General features: G+C 40.8%; 1 protein-coding gene across 19 annotated transcripts in view; it reads left to right on the top strand.

Moving 5' to 3' along the window:
- adgrl2a (adhesion G protein-coupled receptor L2a) overlaps nucleotides 1–19,364 on the top strand; it is a 191,851-nt gene that overhangs the window by 158,379 nt on the left and 14,108 nt on the right. For 9 of the 19 annotated variants that reach the window (XM_046298131.1, XM_046298128.1, XM_046298140.1 and 6 more), the window contains 6 exons: nucleotides 6,621–6,794; nucleotides 7,411–7,620; nucleotides 8,411–8,631; nucleotides 9,262–9,328; nucleotides 15,910–16,001; nucleotides 18,365–18,533. In XM_046298131.1, coding sequence (XP_046154087.1) covers nucleotides 6,621–6,794; nucleotides 7,411–7,620; nucleotides 8,411–8,631; nucleotides 9,262–9,328; nucleotides 15,910–16,001; nucleotides 18,365–18,533 — 933 coding nt within the window. Of the gene's footprint in view, nucleotides 1–6,620; nucleotides 6,795–7,410; nucleotides 7,621–8,410; nucleotides 8,632–9,261; nucleotides 9,329–15,909; nucleotides 16,002–17,332; nucleotides 17,378–17,677; nucleotides 17,705–18,364; nucleotides 18,534–19,364 lie in introns of all 19 variants that reach the window. The other 10 variants (XR_006831762.1, XM_046298137.1, XM_046298126.1 and 7 more) reach the window with 2 other exon arrangements.

Here is a 19,364-nt window from a genome sequence, read left to right as displayed (position 1 = left end):
AAAGGTTAGACCCGATTTTCCAAAATGTTATTCCGCTACCAAATATGTTTTATGATAATTTACATGAACCTTCAATTGAATTATACATATTCTGTTTCACAGAAAGTTATACCAACAGAATCACACATTGTATAAGATTACTTCCCAAGCAAAGTCCAATTTCTTTGAGTCCTCAACTTTAGAAGGTCGTATGTCAGCTTCTGAATGTCATAGAGTAAAGATCTTACCATGCGTATCAGATTTGTGTCTTCCTCTTGCATTTTACCACTTGTTTCTAGCCTAAATCGTCACAGATGTATGTGTTGTTTTAGATCGGTATAGACAATCGCGATCACGTTGGTATACAGTGGGGGAAAAAGTATTTAGTAAGCCACCAATTGTGCAAGTTCTCCCACTTAAAAAGATGAGAGAGGCCTGTAATTTTCATCATAGGTACACTTCAACTATGACAGACAAAATGAGACACAAAAATCCAGAAAATCACATTGTAGGAATTTTAATGAATTTATTTGCAAATTATGATGGAAAATAAGTATTTGGTCAATTACAAATGTTTATCTCAATACTTTGTTATATACCCTTTGTTGGCAATGACAGAGGTCAAACGTTTTCTGTAAGTCTTCACAAGGTTTTACACACTGTTGCTGGTATTTTGACCCATTCCTCCATGCAGGCCACTCCAGGACCTTGAAATGCTTCTTACAAAGCCACTCCTTCGTTGCCCGGGCAGTCTGTTTGGGATCATTGTCATGCTGAAAGACCCAGCCACGTTTTATCTTCAATGCCCTTGCTGATAGAATGAGGTTTTCACTCAAAATCTCACGATACATGGCCCCATTCATTCTTTCCTTTACACGGATCAGTCGTCCTGGTCCCTTTGCAGAAAAACAGCCCCAAAGCATGATGTTTCCACCCCCATGCTTCACAGTAGGCATGGTGTTCTTTGGATGCAACTCAGCATTCTTTGTCCTCCAAACACGACGAGTTGAGTTTTTACCAAAAGTTTTATATTTTGGTTTCATCTGACCATATGACATTCTCCCAATCTTCTTCTGGATCATCCAAAAGCTCTCTAGCAATCTTCAGACGGGCCTGGACATGTACCTGGTTTAAGCAGGGGGACACGTCTGGCACTGCAGGATTTGAGTCCCTGGCGGCGTAGTGTGTTACTGATGGTAGGCTTTGTTACTTTGGTCCCAGCTCTCTGCAGGTCATTCACTAGGTCCCCCTGTGTGGTTCTTTTGCTCACCGTTCTTGTGATCATTTTGACCCCACGGGGTGAGATCTTGCGTGGAGCCCCAGATCGAGGGAGATTATCAGGGGTCTTTTATGTCTTCCATTTCTTAATAATTGCTCCCACAGTTGATTTCTTCAAACCAAGCTGCTTAACTATTGCAGATTCAGTCTTCCCAGCCGGTCTACAATTTTGTTTCTGGTGTCCTTTGACAGCTCTTTGGTCTTGGCCATAATGTAGTTTGGAGTGTGACTGTTTGAGGTTGTGGACAGGGGTCTTTTATACTGATAACAAGTTCAAACAGGTGCTATTAATACAGGTAACGAGTGGAGGACAGAGGAGCCTCTTAAATAATAAGTTACAGGTCTGTGAGAGCCAGAAATCTTGCTTGTTTGTAGGTGACCAAATACTTTTCCACCATAGTTTGCAAATAAATTCATTAAAAATCCTACAATGTGATTTTCTGGATTTTTTTTGTCTCATTTTGTCTGTCATAGTTGAAGTGTTCCTATGATGAACATTATAGGCCTCTCTCATCTTTTTAAGTGGGAGAACTTGCACAATTGGTGGCTGACTAAATACTTTTTTTGCCCCACTGTATTGTGTGTGTGACTGAGACGAGTAGGTCTTCAATTGAATTGAGATCTGGTGACTGAGACAGACCGATACACACACAGTTTAAAGGGTGTGTGTGTATGTCTCAGTCTCCAGATCTCAACCCAATAGAACACTTTTCAGAGATTCTGGGGTGGTGCCTGGGACACCGTTTCCACAACCACCAACTAAACACCAAGTGATGGAATTAGTTGTGTAAGAATTGTGTCACATTTCTCCAATAGAGTTCCAGACACTTGTAGGATCTATCCCAAGGTGCATTGAAGCTGTTCAGACAGCTCGTGGTGGCCAAACGTCCTATTAAGATACTTTATATTGGTGTTTCCTTTATTTTGTCAGTTACCTGTATATAAATATATATTTTTTTAAATTCCACATTTGGTTGTATTACAGACTGAATTCAAAATTGACTAAATAGAGTGTTGAGCCTAGGTGCATCCAATTGCCTTTGATCGTCCTTGAGAACTTCATTGGAGTCCACCTGTGGCCAACTCAATTGTTTGTACATGATTTAGAAGGAAACACACCTGTCTATATGAGGTCCCACAGTTGACATTGCATGTCAGAGTAGGAACTGACTATAGATCTTTGAAATAGAATTGTGATGAGGAATATACACTTGAGGTTGGAGTCATTAAAACTCAACTGTATGTAAACTTCCGGTTTACGTACACTTAGGTTGGAGTCATTAAAACTCGTTTTTCAACTACTCCGCAAATGTCTTATTAACAAACTATAGTTTTGGCAAGTCTGTTAGGACATCTACTTTGTGCATGACACAAGTATTTTTCCCAACAATTGTTTACAGAAAGATTATTTCACTTATAATTCACTGTATCACAATCACAGTGGGTCAGAAGTTTACATACACTAACTTGGCTGCCTTTAAACAGCTTGGAAAATACCAGAAAATTATTTCATGGCTTTAGAAGCTTCTGATAGGCTAATTGACATAGTTTGAGTCAATTGGAGGTGTACATGTGTATGTATTTCAAGACCTACCTTCAAAGTCAGTGCCTCTTTGCTTGACATCATGGGAAAATCAAAAGAAATCAGCCAAGACCTCTGATAAAAATTGAAGGCCTCCACAAGCCATGTTCATCTGTACAAACAATAGTAACCAAGTATAAACAACATGGGACCACATAGCCGTCATACTGCTCAGGAAGGAGATGCGTTCTGTCTCCTAGAGATGAATGTACTTTGGTGTTGAAAAAATCCCAGAACAACAGCAAAGGATCTTGTGAAGATGCTGGAGGAAACAGGTACAAAAGTATCTATATCCACAGTAAAACAAGTCCTATATCAACATAACCTGAAAGGGCGCTCAGCAAGGAAGAAGCCACTGCTCCCAAACCGCCATAAAAAAGCCAGACTACGGTTTGCAACTGCACATGGGGACAAAGATCGTACTTTTTGGAGAAATGTTCTCTGGTCTGATGAAACAGAAATAGAACTGTTTGGCCATAATGACCATTGTTATGTTTGAAGGAAAAAGGGGGACGCTTGCAAGCCAAAGAAAACCATACCAGCTGTGAAGCACAGGGGTGGCAGCATCATGTTGTGGGGGTGCTTTGCTGCAGGAGGGACTGGTGCACTTCCAAAATAGATAGCATCGTGAGGGAGGATAATTATGTGGATATATTGACAAAATAGCCCTGACCTCAATCCTATAGAAAATGTGTGAGCAGGACTGAAAAAGTGTTTGCGAGCAAGGAGGCCGACAAACCTGACTCAGTTACACCAGCTCTGTCAGAAGGAATGGGCCAAAATTCACCCAACTTATTGTGGGAAGTTTATTGTGGAAGAAAAAAAGCTGAAATAAATAATTCTCTCTACTATTATTCTGACATTTCACAGTTTTAAAATAAAGTGGTGATCCTAACTGACCTAAGACAGGGAATCTTTACGAGGATTAAAAGTCATGAATTGTGAAAAACTGAGTTTACATGGTTTTGGCTAAGGTGTATGTAAACCTCCGACTTCAACTGTATCTGGGGAAGGGTATAGAACAGTTTCTCGAGTGTTCAAAGTTTCAAAGAGCACAGTGTTCTCCATCATTGGGAAATAAAAAAAATATGGAACTTACCAGACTCTGCCTAGAGCTGGCCGTCCGACCAAACTGAGCAACCGGGCAAGAAAGACCTTGGTCAGCATGGTGATCAAGAACCTAATGACCACTTGAAGGAACTACATAGTTTATTTGGCTGAGATGGGACAACAGTATCTACAACTCTTCACCAAGCTGGGCTTTATGGGAGAGTTGCCAGATGGAAGCCACTCCTGAGAAAAAGGTACACAACAGCATGCCTGGAGTTTGCAAAATGGCATGTGAAAGTTAATGAAAAGATTCTGTGGTATGAAAATGGAATGGCTTCAGAACAAAAATGTGAAAGTCCTTGAGTAGCCCAGCCAAAGCCCAGGCTTGAATACCATTGAAAATATATGGAAAGACTTCAAGATTGCTGTTCACTGCCACTCCCATCTAACTCAACAGAACTTGAGACAATCTGCAAGGAAGAATGGGAGAAAATCCCCAAATCCAGATGTGCAAATCTGATACAGACATCCCAAAGACGACTCAAAGCTGTAATCGCCACCAAAAGTGCTTCTAACAAAGTATTGACTCTGTGGTGTGATTACTTATGTAAATGAGTAATGCATTTCATTTTCAATAAATTTGCAAAATGTTCTAAAAACCTGTTTTCACTTTGTCATTATGGGGTATTGTGTGTAGATGGGTGAGAAAAATAATAAATGTAATCCCTGTTGAATTCAGGCTGTAACACAACTAAATTTGGAATAAGTCAAGCGATATGAATAGTTTTTGAAGGCACTGTCTATATCAACTTTAGGATATAAATTATTCCCATTTATTTTATAGAGGAACAAATTAACTCATAGATTAGACATACAATGTCAGACGAAACTTTGTCTTTTAAAGTTGTCAAGATGGACTCCCAGAGGGCTACGCATGAGTCCGTTCTTTATCCAGGAAATTGTTCATTTCCAAAGACAAGCCAATTGTATAAAGAAACAATAATAACATGAGGAACAAACAGGCAGGCAGGGTTTCTCAACCAGTTGAAATCATGAATCAGCTGGGATCATATGGATATATATATACAAAGAAATGTCAATTGAAAAAGTGTAAACCTAAAAAAAGCAGCGAGTTTGCAGTCTTTCCAGCTTCAGTTTGAAGTGATTGTTTTAGCTGTGTTGTTGGCTAGCTCCTCTGAACAACATTGTCCTGATGAGTGGGCACATTTTCTATGCCATGCGAAATCGCTCCTCATTAGTGCATTCTTGATTTATCCAAATAAATGTACTAGAAAACAGCTTAAACAAATGCAAATTTGTCTACTTTGCTGTTATTTTGGTTGCACTTTTTGTAAGTTAGCCGTAGTTGGCTAGCTAGCAAGCAGGGGAAAAGAACAATTTAGAACAAAGACTGGGTTGCATCCATTGATACTGAATTAAAAGACTGAACGACTGGGTCTCGTCTCTAGCAACTGAACCAATAGAACAAACGACCAGTCGGCTTGGGTAGCAACTCTAGATTTGTGTCGGGACTATATCTTCTGGAATGTCCCCATTATGACAAAGCAAAAACAGGTTTTTCGACATTTTAGAAAACATATTAAAAATGAAAAACAGAAATACCTTATTTACATAAGCAAAGAGGCACTGAGTTTGAAGGTAGGCCTTGAAATACATCCACAGGTACTAAGGGTATGTAAACTTCCAACTTCAACTAAGTATTCAGACTTAACTGGCTTGCCTAGTTAAATAAAGGTTCAATTAAAGAAAAGCTTTAAAAATATTATTGAATTGAAGAAGTTTGGAACCACCAAGACTCCCTAGAGCTGGCCACCAAACTGAGCAATTGGGGGAGAAGGGCCTTGGTCAGGAATGTGACCAAGAACCCAGTTGTCACTCTGACAGAGCTCCAGAGTTCCTCTGTGGAGATGGGAAAACCTTCCAGAAGAACAAATATCTCTGCAGCACTCCACCAATCAGGCCTTTATGGTAGAGTGGCCAGATGGAAGCCACTCTACCATAAAGGCACATGACAGACCGCTTGGAGTTTGCCAAAAGGAACCTCGTCTTAACATCTTTGCCGGCTTGGGTTGCAACCCTGGATTTGTGTCGGGATTTCATGTCTGGCCTACAACACATCCTCCAAACACCGGCCTTATCACTTATCACAGGGTACAAATACCAAGTTGATGTTTATTTTTTAAACTAGGATAGTCAGTTAAGAACAAGTTCTTATTTACAATGATGTCTTAGGAACAGTGGGTTAACTGCCTTGTTCAGGGGAAGAATGACAGATTTGTACCGTGTTAGCTCAGGGATTCGATCTAGCAACCTTTCAGTTACTGGCCCAATGCTCTAACCACTAGGCTACCTGCCGCTGGTGTACGAGGTAATTTAGGTAAATATGTACATATAGCAGTGTATGTGATTAGTTAAAAATTTTGTACAGGGAGGGTCAATGCAGATAGTCTGTGTAGCTATTTGGTTAACTATTTAGTGGTGTTATGGCTTGGGGGTAGAAGCTGTTCAGGGTCCTGTTGGTATTCCCTTGGTAGATTTAGTAAGTAGACAACCAAATTAGATATTGTTTTATTAAATAAATTAAGAAAATGCATTATGCACCTCCCCTTTATCAGTTCAGTATCTTTATGCGAGTGGAAAAAAGTTCATAGGTTCTGTACAAATTATGATTTGGACAGTCAGTTATTTCAACACTTAATCTTATCATCAGATGGACCACTACTTCAACTCCAATTGCTCCTTTTGGAATTATTCGGAGCGGAGCATGATGGGATACTGGTCCACCCAGGGCTGCAAGCTCCTGGGCTCCAATAAGACCCACACCACCTGCTCCTGCAGTCATCTCACCAACTTTGCAGTTCTCATGGCACATCGAGAAATCTCGGTAAGCAGCTCCTGTTTTGGTATATTGATTAATTGATTTATTCTTGGGTAAAACAATTTGTATAGTTTAAACCAATTTAAAAGTACAAATTAATCACAGATGATAACACATGAAATAGTTAAATACACTTATTTCTAATGTACATTTTGGTATATTTGCAGTATCATCTTTCATCTTTATTTCCCTCTATTCATTAGATTAATTCATTTTCCTAAAGCCCATTCATTTCAATGAGTTTATTGTACCACAAAGTGTATTTCATGAGGGTCTATAGGCCTAATACTCCATGTTTAAAATATCATGTTTTTCAGGTGTATGCAGGTTGTAGGAATTAAAAAAGCCTCTGTAGGAGTTAATAGGACGTGGCCTAACTACAGCGCCTTGCTTTAAATTCCACCCAGTCAGTTGTCCTCTATCAGATGCTAATTGTACTCATCTGAAGGGCTCTGTCCATGATTGATGGCTGCTGAGCATTTATTTCCTCATGTCTCCTATGCAATAGAAAAGTAATTTTCCCATGGCTCTTGCCGAAATGAAGTATGGAAGCATTGGCCGTCCTCTATTTTTTATTGACAAAAACAGGCATATTAATATGCCCCATCCGTTATCCCCGTAGGGCCAAGTTGGAGTGCACGAATTACTCTTGACTGTCATCACCCGGGTGGGCATCGTTGTCTCGCTGGTGTGCTTGGCCATCAGCATTTTCACCTTCTGCTTCTTCCGGGGCCTGCAGAGCGATCGCAACACCATCCACAAGAACCTGTGCATCAATCTCTTCATTGCCGAGTTAATATTCCTAATCGGTATTGATATGACCGAACCCAAGGTAAGCAGCACAGATTGACCACTTTTTTGTGAATATATTATTTTATGTATGTTTTTCTATTGCACCCCAAACTAAAAACACTTCAATGTGAAAGTCATGTGACTTTCAAACATAGTTGTGTTTAACCTTCAGTACTTGTCCTCTGCATGGCATGGGTCAGACAGACAGCACCATTAATATGGATTACAGAGGAGGGATGTCATGCAGTACTTTCCACCTTTTTCTTCGTCACTGAAAGCTTTCGTTTAGAACGTTCTGAAACACTCAATACAGCCTCTGCACGCTTTTTAGTTCTTTAATTTCCTCTGTATTCTCTTTTAGTTCTTCTTCTCTCCATGGCCTTTGTGTAGTCATAGTACCTTCCACCTCCACACAGTCAGTATTCACTGTACAACCAAGGCTCAATGAAAGGACAAAACCAGAAGTCATTCAAATAGGTTGACCATGGAGCCTGCAGCACTTAGCCTTTCAAGACAACTGTCATTTTAAGCAGCCAGCTGCAAGGTCGAACTTGAGCGAACCTGTACGGAGCATAGTGTGTTTGAATATTTTCTTGTCTTTCAAAGGGAAGCGTGATAACTTTTACTTCTGTTCATTACTTACATTGAAATGCACATAACCACTGTATAATAACAATCGCACTCAATTAAATGACATCATTTTCACTGGGATTTGAGAAGATTAACATGGAATGTTGTTGCTCAGTTAATTCCTCATAAGTTGTTACTTTATTTCAAGTTATTATCTATAGTATTTTGATCAATTGAAATGATGAATCCATCCACTATAGGTTGGCTGTTCCATCGTCGCTGGGATTTTGCATTTCTTCTTCCTGGCCTCGTTTTCCTGGATGTGTTTGGAGGGCGTTCAGTTGTACCTGATGATGGTGGAAGTTTTCGAGAGTGAACATTCAAGGAAGAAGTACTACTATGTATCTGGATACCTTCTCCCAGCCATTGTGGTGGGTGTCTCTGCTGCTATCGACTACAGGAGCTACGGGACAAAGAAAGCGTACGTAAAAAAAATTAAATTCCGCTATTGTGTTCTCTAAAAAACTGTCTTAGTCCATTTAGTCCGTGTGTATACGCAGCCCTGTGACTAAGAACTATCTTTTCTGTCGTTGCTTTTGTCTGTACCTGGGACCCCTTCCTGGAATGGACTGATCCATTTTTTATGTCATTTTAAAGAGCCTGACAGACGCAACACTGTGGTTTCTAGGGGGGCATGGCAACATTAATGCCTTTCTGTTCAAAGACCCTCCTGCGACCTCTTGTTTTTAAATGCTCTCTTAAAGAGAGGAGTGCTGTCTGGAAAAAGGCTTTTACATAGATTAATGATAGTATTTTAGCTAAGCTTCAGGGTTGAGGCTAGAGTCCTCACTTTTGTCTTGTGTAACCATGTAACTGCAACATGGGACTTTGTTTTTAGATGGCTTTTTTAGGTGGCTTTTCCATTGATTATTGACAATAAACTAACTACCATGTGTTAACAGGGGCAGGGTACGTTTTTGTCCTCATATTTCATGCCCGTGCATTAATATTTGGCCTAAGGAGGCTGTTGATAGACTAGGTTTAGTTTTTCCTCTTACGTGTGTGTTGTTGTTTTACGGATTCCTAAAATGTGTTTTATCTTCCATCGTAGTTGCTGGCTAAGAGTGGACAATCACTTCATATGGAGCTTTTTAGGACCTGTCACCTTCATCATCATGGTAAGTTAGTTTTCTTTTCCTGAGAGGCAGAGGGAGAGAGATAGGAAAAGAGAGAGAGAAAAATGTTCCTCAGTGATTGGCCACACTGATACAGTATGTTCATAGTTACTCGCAATTGTCTCTATCAAGGACCGATGAGATGTACAACAACCACAGTGTGAAAAGACATAAGGTCAAATAGTATCTTTGAATTTTTTGTTGTTGTTGTGAAACCCAACGTTTCCTGCTCAAATCCATTTGTTGAACAAAGAGGACACAAAATACAAAACATTTCAGTTCTTTTCATGCCTCCATGCTGTAGTATATGGTAGTATTAGTAGTATTTATTGGGATTCAGAATTAACCACTTCCTGGGGTCCAAACAGGAAACTAAACACAACAAATAATATACATAATATAATAGTCATAATATACATAATACACATAATATACACTAGATAATATCCTGCCTCTGCCCCACGCTTCAGAAACAAGAGATGGCTCCTGCCCTTTATGCCGTTGCAGCTCGCACAAGCCAAGGATTTGTGCAAGGTCACCCACCTACATAATACAATAAATAATACAGTGCCAAATACAATACAAAATATATAAAACATGTCTGTGTCTTCACAGTCCCCATGGTGCCATAAGGTGTTCTTTTATCTGCTAGCATGAGTTTCCTTTGGTGGCAGATAGTTTGATGTAGTCATGGCTCTATGTAATACTGTGCATTTCCCTAGCCTGTGTTCTGGACCTGGGGACTGTGAAGAGACCTCGGAATGCATGTCTTGTGTTGTACTGATAAGGGAAAGGGGGATACCTAGTCAGTTGTACAACTGAATGCCTTCAACTGAAATACGTCTTCCGCATTTAACCCAACCCCTCTGAATCAGAGAGGTGAAGACGTCTTCGGCACCCGGGGAACGGTGGGTTAACTACCTTGCTCAGGGGCAGAACGACAGATTTTTACCTTGTCAGCTCGGGAATTCGATCCAGCAAGAGTGGCCGAACTGTGTGCTAACTGCTTGAACAAACAGTTCAGTACCTTTGCACAAAGACCATTAGTGATGCAGTCAATCTCTCCTCAACGTTGTGCCGAGAGAGATTGACATGCATGTTCCTGACATTCACCCTCTGTGTACATCTAAGTGCAATATGTGCTGCTCTGTTCTGGATCAACTGCAATTTACCTGTCCCTCTTTGTATGGCTACACAACTGGCCAATAGTCCAGGTGCGACTAAACTAGAGCCTGTAGGACCTGTCTGGTTGACTGAGATGTGAAGAAAGCAGAGCAATGCCTTATCATGGACAGACCTCTTCCTGCTTTGTCTATATGTTTTGACCGTGAGTCCTTACAAAAAAAAACATCACCGACCAGGTGAGTCCAGGGGAATGCTATGATTCCTTATTGATATCCCTTTTTAAATCAACTTCAATCTGTGTAGATGAAGGGGAGGAAACCGGTTAAAGAAGGATTTTTAAGCTTTGAGACATGGATTGTTTATGTGTGCCATTCAGAGAGTGAATGGGCAAGACAAAATATTAAAGTGCCTTTGAACGGGGTATGGTAGTAGCTGCCAGGCGCACCGGTTTGAGTGTGTCAAGAACTGCAATGCTGCTGGGTTTTTCACACATTTTCAAACAGTTTCCTGTGTGTGTCAAGAATGTTCCACCATCCAAAGGACATCCAGCCAACTTGACATAACTGTGGGAAGTATTGGAGTCACCATGGGAAGAATTTCAACACCCTGTATGCCCTGACGAATTGAGGCTGTTCTGAGAGCAAATGTTCCTACTGTTTTGTTCACTCAATGTATGTGCTGTTCAAGCGTTATTTACTGGTCATGACATTATTATCTCCAACTCGATCAATGGAGGTTCGGTGGCTTCCAGGGAAGAGGCCCGGGGGAGTATTATTTTCCCATTTGGAAAAAAAAGAAATAAGAAATTGCTGGTGGCATTCATCGGATGTCAGAGCCCTTTTGACTGTCTATTGTTTTGGCCTCTTTCACACCAGGTGAATGGTAACAGTCTCCAAACTGTCTCCCGTGAAGAGGGAGGAAGAGCAATATTTGCTCAGCGCTGTGTTCATTATCAGGCGTAATGGCTGGATTTACAGACGCGCTGATCTCCCTGAGTGAGAACACAGCTGCCAGAAGGAGGGCTTCCTCTTTGCCGCATTTTATTGCGGTGCTTTGTTGCTTTATGACAACGGCTGGCCAGCGAGGCTTTGTAACACACGAACGACTTACCCGTTCAGTAGAGAAATATAATACAATTCCCTTAAATTGCAAATTAAAAGGGAGTATGTCAAATATTTATCCCCGTGTCAGCAAATGCTCTGCCAACTGCGTGAGATAGTTATTCTCTAAATTGGACATGTTTTTTTTTTCTTCTTCTCTTTGGTTTCAGAATTATTTGCATGAAAAAATGTGTTGGCTGTTGAGATGATAATCCGGAATCCCGGTCCCAGTGACCTGCATGATAAAACGGTGACCCTGACAAAACTGATATATTGTTGCAGTGCTAATGTCGGACAGGAATGTGGATTTGCAGTTCTAGCGGAGGGAGGTATCGTAATGCTGCTTTTTTTACTTTTTGCAGAAATTGACAACAAACGGTGAAGCACAAGGGTAGGGGATCTCAAGGGAATGTGTGGGAGCAAGGTTTTCCACAACCTGTGACCCTGGTTCCTCAACAAATTGGCTTTGTCCTTGTCAATGAGATAGGAGAGAGGAAGACACAGACAGACAAAAAAAGCATCCAATCTCACATTCAGTGGCTAGCTGCAGCAGCCACAGCTCCTGTCTTCGAACACCATACTCTCCCGCTGTGTAACTTTTGGTCTAACCCGAGTTGGTCAGGCTCAGTGAAAAGCACTCACAAAAATGTTGTTTTTCCTCTTCCTCCCTATTTTTTTTTTACTCCCCCCACCTCCCCGAAAGCCGTCTTAAAGCCCAGACTTGAAGTGAAGCTTGAAGAAGCACTCTGTTCAGCCCTGTTCTCAGGCAAGAGGTTAGTTGGCCCTGTCTCCGGGCACAGAGGGTATTAGCTCCATGAAGAAGGAACATGGAAGTAATGAGTGGTGGGGGGAAACCATTAGTATGCCTGAGATGCTTTAACAGCAAGACTTTGGATCATGACACGTCGCAAGCAGTTCCTATCATCCGGACAGCTCCATCTGCACCTTTAATATTTTATCCCCAGTTCACAAGGAGTTCAGGGTTGTAGCACACACTCGACACATACTCGCTCAGGAAAAAGCTTTCTCCTCGGTCCCAGTGTGGCAGAGATGCTTCTGCTTGGCTAGCGGTGATGATTCAGAGCAGAGAGAGAGAGGCCCAGGCCTAGTAGCTTGCAGGCTGCCACTCTCACTAGGTAGACTGGGCCCTGGGGAAGGCAGAGAAAGCATGTTGGTGGGGGTAGTGAACATGTGCTATGCTAGCTAGGGTCCTTTAAAGTACTGTTGTCTCCATCCTCTGTCTCATTGGATCCATGTCACCACTCCAGGGTGTGTGAAAGGCATTTCCAAGTGCCCGACTCATGCAAGCGAAGTGACAAAAATGATTTGTCTGATGGCGGCATAAACAAAACGCTGCATCACTATGAAAGTCCATGATATAAAGGAGCTGCTCCATTTCTGTTTGTTTTTTCTCGCCTTCGCTTGTTATGCTCTGCTTATTGTTCTGTGACTCCACTGGTTGATTAGGCGGGGGAGGGGGAGATATTGATCACCTAGCTACTCCTTTCATAGCAGAGTGCAGTAGAGCGCAAGGGGAGCGTGAATGAACAGCCAGACATGTCCAGTACATTATGGAGCTCACAAAGCACCTCCATTTGTCTCATTCCTTCACATTGGTGTTTTCACGCTCTTTTTCTCTTTCATTTGCTCTTGCAGCTTTCAGAAGATAACCTGAGACAATTGAGCTTTGTTCATGTTCAACTAAGTAAACTATTTAAAATTAATATAGTTAAATCACCCCTCACCAGAATTTCTGTAATTTCTGAAATCAAGATGTGGAAGGTTAATATTAGTAGAACAAACATGTTTTGTTGTTGGTTGTTTGTTTGTTTCTATAATTTATTAGCAGTCTTTCTACATTCGTCCAGGGTTCACACAGAGTGCTTGAAGTACTTGAATTTGGAGCTCAGAAAATCAAGTGATGGAATACCTTGAAAATCTGACATTTCCTCTATTTTGTCCTTGAATAGTCCTTGAAATGATTGGAGCTGATTTATATGCTCGGACTGCTCAATATAATTATCCAGAAATGTTATTTCTGATCAATTGTTGTGAGAGGGAGACACTTTTGTTTGTTTCCGTCGTTTCAATTGACATGGATTGCGCTCGTCTGTTAATTTTTTTGCGGTAAAACCATGTGCAGTTATTGTGAGGACGACAATGTTGGCTTCAACTTGGCTTTCCATACAAAGCGTTCCAATACAAAGTGAAACATTTTGGGGGTTGAGATTTCTCATTTCAAAACCATGACACAAACCCCTAGAACATCTCAAATGGCGAGGGTGAGCATAATGCTACTGCTAGCCTACGTGGACAGGCGTTATCAGTGTGCTTGTATCGCCAACACCTCCACGGGTAGGCATTACAAATCATCACGCATGCAATCTATTTAGTCAGGCAATGTCCATATTATCCTGTCATACTTCGAATGTCATCATAATTTGAATGGAAATGCATAGTGCCATTAGGAAGAACTATAAAATGCATTAGTTGTAATGTATACTTTTTTGACACTTTTTGCATGCTTTTGGGCGAGAGTTTTTTTCTATAATTTTAAATATAAAATCGAGGCCCTTGAAAATGGCAATTTAGTGCTTGAAGAATTCCTTGAGTCCTTGAATTTGACTTGCCAATGTCTGTACGAACCCTGTTTATAACATACAATATCATTCAAAAGTTTGGGGTCACTTGTCCTTGTTTTTGAAAGAAATGCAACATTTTTGTTCATTAAATAACATCAAATTGATGAAAAATACAGTGTAGACATTGTGAATGTTGTAAATGACTATTGTAATTGGAAATGGCTGGTTTGAGAAACAGACTCCTCACAATTCCTCAACTGGCAGTTTCATTAAATAGTACCCGCAAAACACCAGTCTCAACGTCAACAGTGAAGAGGTGACTCCGGGATTCTGGCCTTCTAGGCAGAGTTGGAAAAAAAAGCCATATTTCAGACTCGCCAATACAAATTAAATATTAATGGGCAAAAGAACACAGACACTGGACAGAAGAACTCTGCCTAGAAGGTCAGCATCAAGTCGCCTCTTCACTGTTGATGTTGAGACTGGTGTTTTGCGGGTACTATTTAAAGAAGCTGCCAGTTAAGGACTTGTGAGGTATCTGTTTCTCAAACTAGACACTCTAATGTACTTGTCATCTTGCTCAGTTGTTCACCGGGGCCTTCCACTCCTCTTTCTATTCTGGTTAGTGCCAGTTTGCGCTGTTCTGTGAAGGGAGTAGTACACAGCGTTGTACGAGATCTTCAGTTTCTTGGCAATTTCTCGCATGGAATAGCCTTCATTTCAGAAGAAAGGTCTTTGTTTCTAGCCATTTTGGGCTTGTAATAGAACCCACAAATGCTGATGCTCCAGATTTTCAACTAGTCTAAAGAAGGACAGTTTTATTGCTTCTTTAATCAGTACAACAGTTTTCAGCTGTGCTAACATAATTGCAAAAGGGTTTTGTAATGATCAATTAGCCTTTTAAAATTATGAACTTGGATTAGCTAACACAATGTGCCATTGGAACACAGGGGTGATGGTTGCTGATAATTGGCCTCTGTACTCCTATGTAGATAGTCCATAAAAAAATATGCTGTTTCCAGCAACAATAATTATTTACAACATTAACAATGTCTACACTGTATTTCTGATCAGTTTGATGTTATTTTAATGAACAAAACATTTGATTTTCTTTCAAACACAAGGAAATCTGAGTGACCCCAAACTTTTGAACGGTAGTGTAGACAGTAGGCTATGCGTATGTGCGTGCGTTCAAGAGTCAGAGAACCGGTTCTGTCTCAGAATAGATAGTTTTAGGAGTAAATAATTTGGAGCTGCTCCTGATTGGCCCATGCAGCTCCCTCAGTGTCTCTAAATCATGGTATTGATATATTTTTAAGGGCTGAAAGATACAGCACACAGTATACCACTCTGAACTTGATATGTACCACTGGCTTTCTCAGGATTTCATCTGGTATTAAAACAAGGAAGTGAAAGTGATGGGAATCTCTCCCTCCCTGCCTGTCTGTCTATTTTCCTGCACAGGAATTGAAGAAATATACTGCGTACCATATAGCGTTTTATAGTTGCCAGACTGTAGCTGTGTTTTTTGGCTGGACTGCGATGGATTATAATGCATGTTCATGGTCTTATTGATATAGAATGACACAACATTTGGCGCCAGTCTGCTTGTCTGAGTCTTGCAGGACGATAGATGTCTATTACATTAGGGCAGTGGATGAGAGAAGCTCGGGAAGGCACTCCTATTTTAATAGTTATAGACAAATTAACAGTTTTTTCTCCTTCACCATGCCATTAATCTCCATCAATTAACAAAGCCATTACTCTGTTTTGACAGCTCAATCTCATCTTCCTGGTCATCACCATGTACAAAATGGGGAAGCACTCCACTACTCTGAAACCAGACTCCAGCAGATTGGAGAACATCAAGTAAGTAGAGATTCTGGGTAAATGCACATTTTCCAATATTCTTGGCAATAAACAGATATTTCCACAAACCCATAAAGACAATAGTACTGTATGGCATGGTAAAATGTTCTATGTACTGTAGAGGTAATGTTTTTGATAAGTCAAATTTGTGTCCTTATCGGTAGCATTAATGTATCTATATCTGGTACACATTTAAATCGTCCATACAGAAAATTGACCAGAGGAATTCCAATTGATCTCCAGGGAGATCATATTTTACACAGAGACTGGTGGTTTCGGGTGGGGGATTATGGCGTGACCGTCCTGCAATGATGACAACGTTTACTTTGTGAATGGTCTTTAGTCTTTGTTGTATTCCTCTGTGTCAGCGACCACTGGATTGTGTTGGCATGGCACAAACCATTCGTAAGCTTCTGGCTCATTGTATACGCTGTTAGGGCTTCAGGGTGGGGTGAGTGGAAGCACTGTCATGTGATTCCCATGGGACAACAAAAACAATTTGAGTCCTAGAAAAGAAGTCCACCCTCCCTTAACTCCACTCCCTCCCCATCCCTTAACGAGTGTGGTTTTCTCAGTCACCTCTGCATTTGCTACGTGTTTTGCTTTGGGGAAAGTAAATGTTTTCCAAAGTCTTGATTGTTTATCATTGACAAAAAAACTATATATTGTGCTTGAAATAAGTGAGCAGAATACAGGGGCTCCTGAAAGACATGGGCATTTTGGTTTGTTGGTTAGGGAGTGTTATTTTCGATGCCATGGCTTGGTTGCATAGCCTAACCCTAACCAATTCACACCATGACATTACAACATCATCTCAGCTCCATCCCACTGTGTGTAGGAACATTGAGGCATTAATTTTTAGTGGTCTAATTACTACTATTAGAAATTTTAAAAAACACAACCATAAGTAGTGCCAATAGATATCCAGTTCACCTCTGCAATGTTTAATGAAATGCATTAGGTGATTATGTGTTTTAAATGTGCACATTTGCTCACATTCTATTTCTGCATGTGTTCTATTCACATTGCAGTTGAATCACTAGTGGATATTGTCTTTTTGGTGCGTAATGAAACTACACCGCATAACATGTTTCCTCCAAGCAATATTTGTACACGTATAAGTATTACTGTATTTTCTGTTGTCTTCTTGTGGTCTTATGTTGTCTGCACCAATCCTCAAGGACTTTGGTTAGTCAACCACATAGATGGGAATCAGCATAGCACCAGTGTCATTGCATGTTGCATGTCAACGGGAAAGCTAATCTGCAGCGTCTCTCGTTTCTCTTCCTGTTGCGTTTCTTCTTTTCTCTCTGTCCTGTCTTCCACACCAGTAATTATCGCGTTTGTGACGGCTACTATAATACCGATTTGCCTGGGTAAGCTTTCACCATACATTTCCCCCAAATTGTCTTCATCGCAGAGCGGACATAGTGATATAAACACAAATTGAACGGCACGCAAGTGGTTTGAACTGACCAGTTTACACATTTTGTAATTTCATCAACAGCCAAATACACACACACACACTCTCGCTACTTGTTAGCCTCCTAATTTCATTCCCTCGTAATTTTCCTAAAATCAAAGGTGAAGATCTCTGCCTCAAAATGCCAACTAACCACGCTGTGATGCGTCTGATCTAATTTGTGTTTCTCTTTCCCGCTTATCATGCTCTCTAGCTATGAAGATAATAAACCATTTATCAAGTAAGGACATTAGCCTCAGAAGTCTGAGACTGTTCTTCAGCCTGTAGTTGATTTTTCTCACCATTCTGCCTCTCTCTCTCTCTCTCTCTCTCTCTCTCTCTCTCTCTCTCTCTCTCTCTCTCTCTCTCTCTCTCTCTCTCTCTCTCTCTCTCTCACTCTCTCTCTGATCACTCCAAGGTGCTCCTCATTTTCTTTCCTTACTGTTCACATCCCCATGTCTCTTCGCCCATCCGTCCGTCGTGTCTTTATCCAGTTTGCTGTTGTGTGTCTTCACCTGTGAAGGTGTTTGAAGGCTCCATAGGACCTTCACACAACCGGCTCCAGGCTTTCCTATAGAAATAATAAATATATTAAAGACTTGTTGAAAGAGAGACAAAACGCAGGTAATAATTTTTATGGAGATTGATCTCCCCCCCCCCCCCCTCCCCAGATATGATATGATACCAAAAGAACAGTATCTGTAGTCAAGCTCGCGTGTCCCATAAACATTGTGTGAATGTGGTCTGAGTTTTTGGACTCCTTGGCTGAATCTGCCGGTGTAGATGTCCAGTCTGTCCACCTGTCATGGTCTAGCTAGCACAGATTGATCGTTATTCCAAGAGAACACAATATCCCCCTCACTCTGGATTTCCTTTAAAAAAAATGTATTTGTTTGTTCAGATCCTGGGTCCTGGGGGCGTTTGCACTGCTTTGCCTGATGGGACTGACGTGGTCGTTCGGCTTGTTCTTTATCAACGAGTCCTCTGTCGTGATGGCATACCTCTTCACAATATTCAACACCTTCCAAGGAATGTTCATCTTCATTTTCCACTGCCTTCTCCAGAAAAAAGTATGTTTGCTTCCTTTATAAGTTTGTACTATAATGCTGCACAAACACTACGTGAGACTGAATCAATTGTCACATTAAACAATTGAGGGGTGAGTGGGGTAAGTTGAGCCAAAGGTTTGGTTGAGTCACCCTTTGTTTCTAGGAGACCATACACAAAATTAATCAGGTAACCAAATATTTAGGAAGAGGTCATCATTTCATGGAGTCGGTAAAAGAAGAAACCAAAGAAAAGTCAAATGTATTTATTGTGTTATGAGTTTCATGATAATTGTATCTAAACAAAAGTTTTAAGATTGTTTTGTATATCAATTGGGGTCTCTATAAGCTACAATATGAGGTCCTAAACCTTGCATGAAAGTGCATCCTTGTACCTGTGTGGGCTAATAAAGTCAACATTTTGCCTTGGGGCAAATTGAGATGATGGCCACAATATCCCATATAAATTATTATTACATTTTGTCAGTTTTATCCATAATATGCATAGTATTTGTGCAATGTGTCATGCATATGAACTCAAGATTTTTGTTACAGAGCAGACATCATCATGCACCGTAAACAAGCAGGGGTCTAGCCCCCCTTGAGGTTCTTGAGAAGCCAAGGAAGTGAGAGAATGGAAGAAGTCCATTTGAGCAGCAGCAAGTGATGAAATATAGTCTGAATAACATTGAAGAGGTACATTGACAAAAAAGAAAACAAACATGTACCTGTCCGAAAGAGAGTCTATAACAGAGCAGCAGAGGTGCGCAACTTCTTATCTGATGAAATGAAGGTTGAGGTTGCTACCGATATCAAGAATCTTGCAGACCAGTTTCATGGGCTTAGTAGCCTCAA

Source organism: Oncorhynchus gorbuscha, linkage group LG14, assembly GCF_021184085.1.
Source record: "Oncorhynchus gorbuscha isolate QuinsamMale2020 ecotype Even-year linkage group LG14, OgorEven_v1.0, whole genome shotgun sequence".
Lineage (NCBI taxonomy): Eukaryota > Metazoa > Chordata > Actinopteri > Salmoniformes > Salmonidae > Oncorhynchus > Oncorhynchus gorbuscha.
Note: the sequence above shows the minus strand (reverse complement) of the source record. Positions and strands in the feature narration are given on the sequence as shown.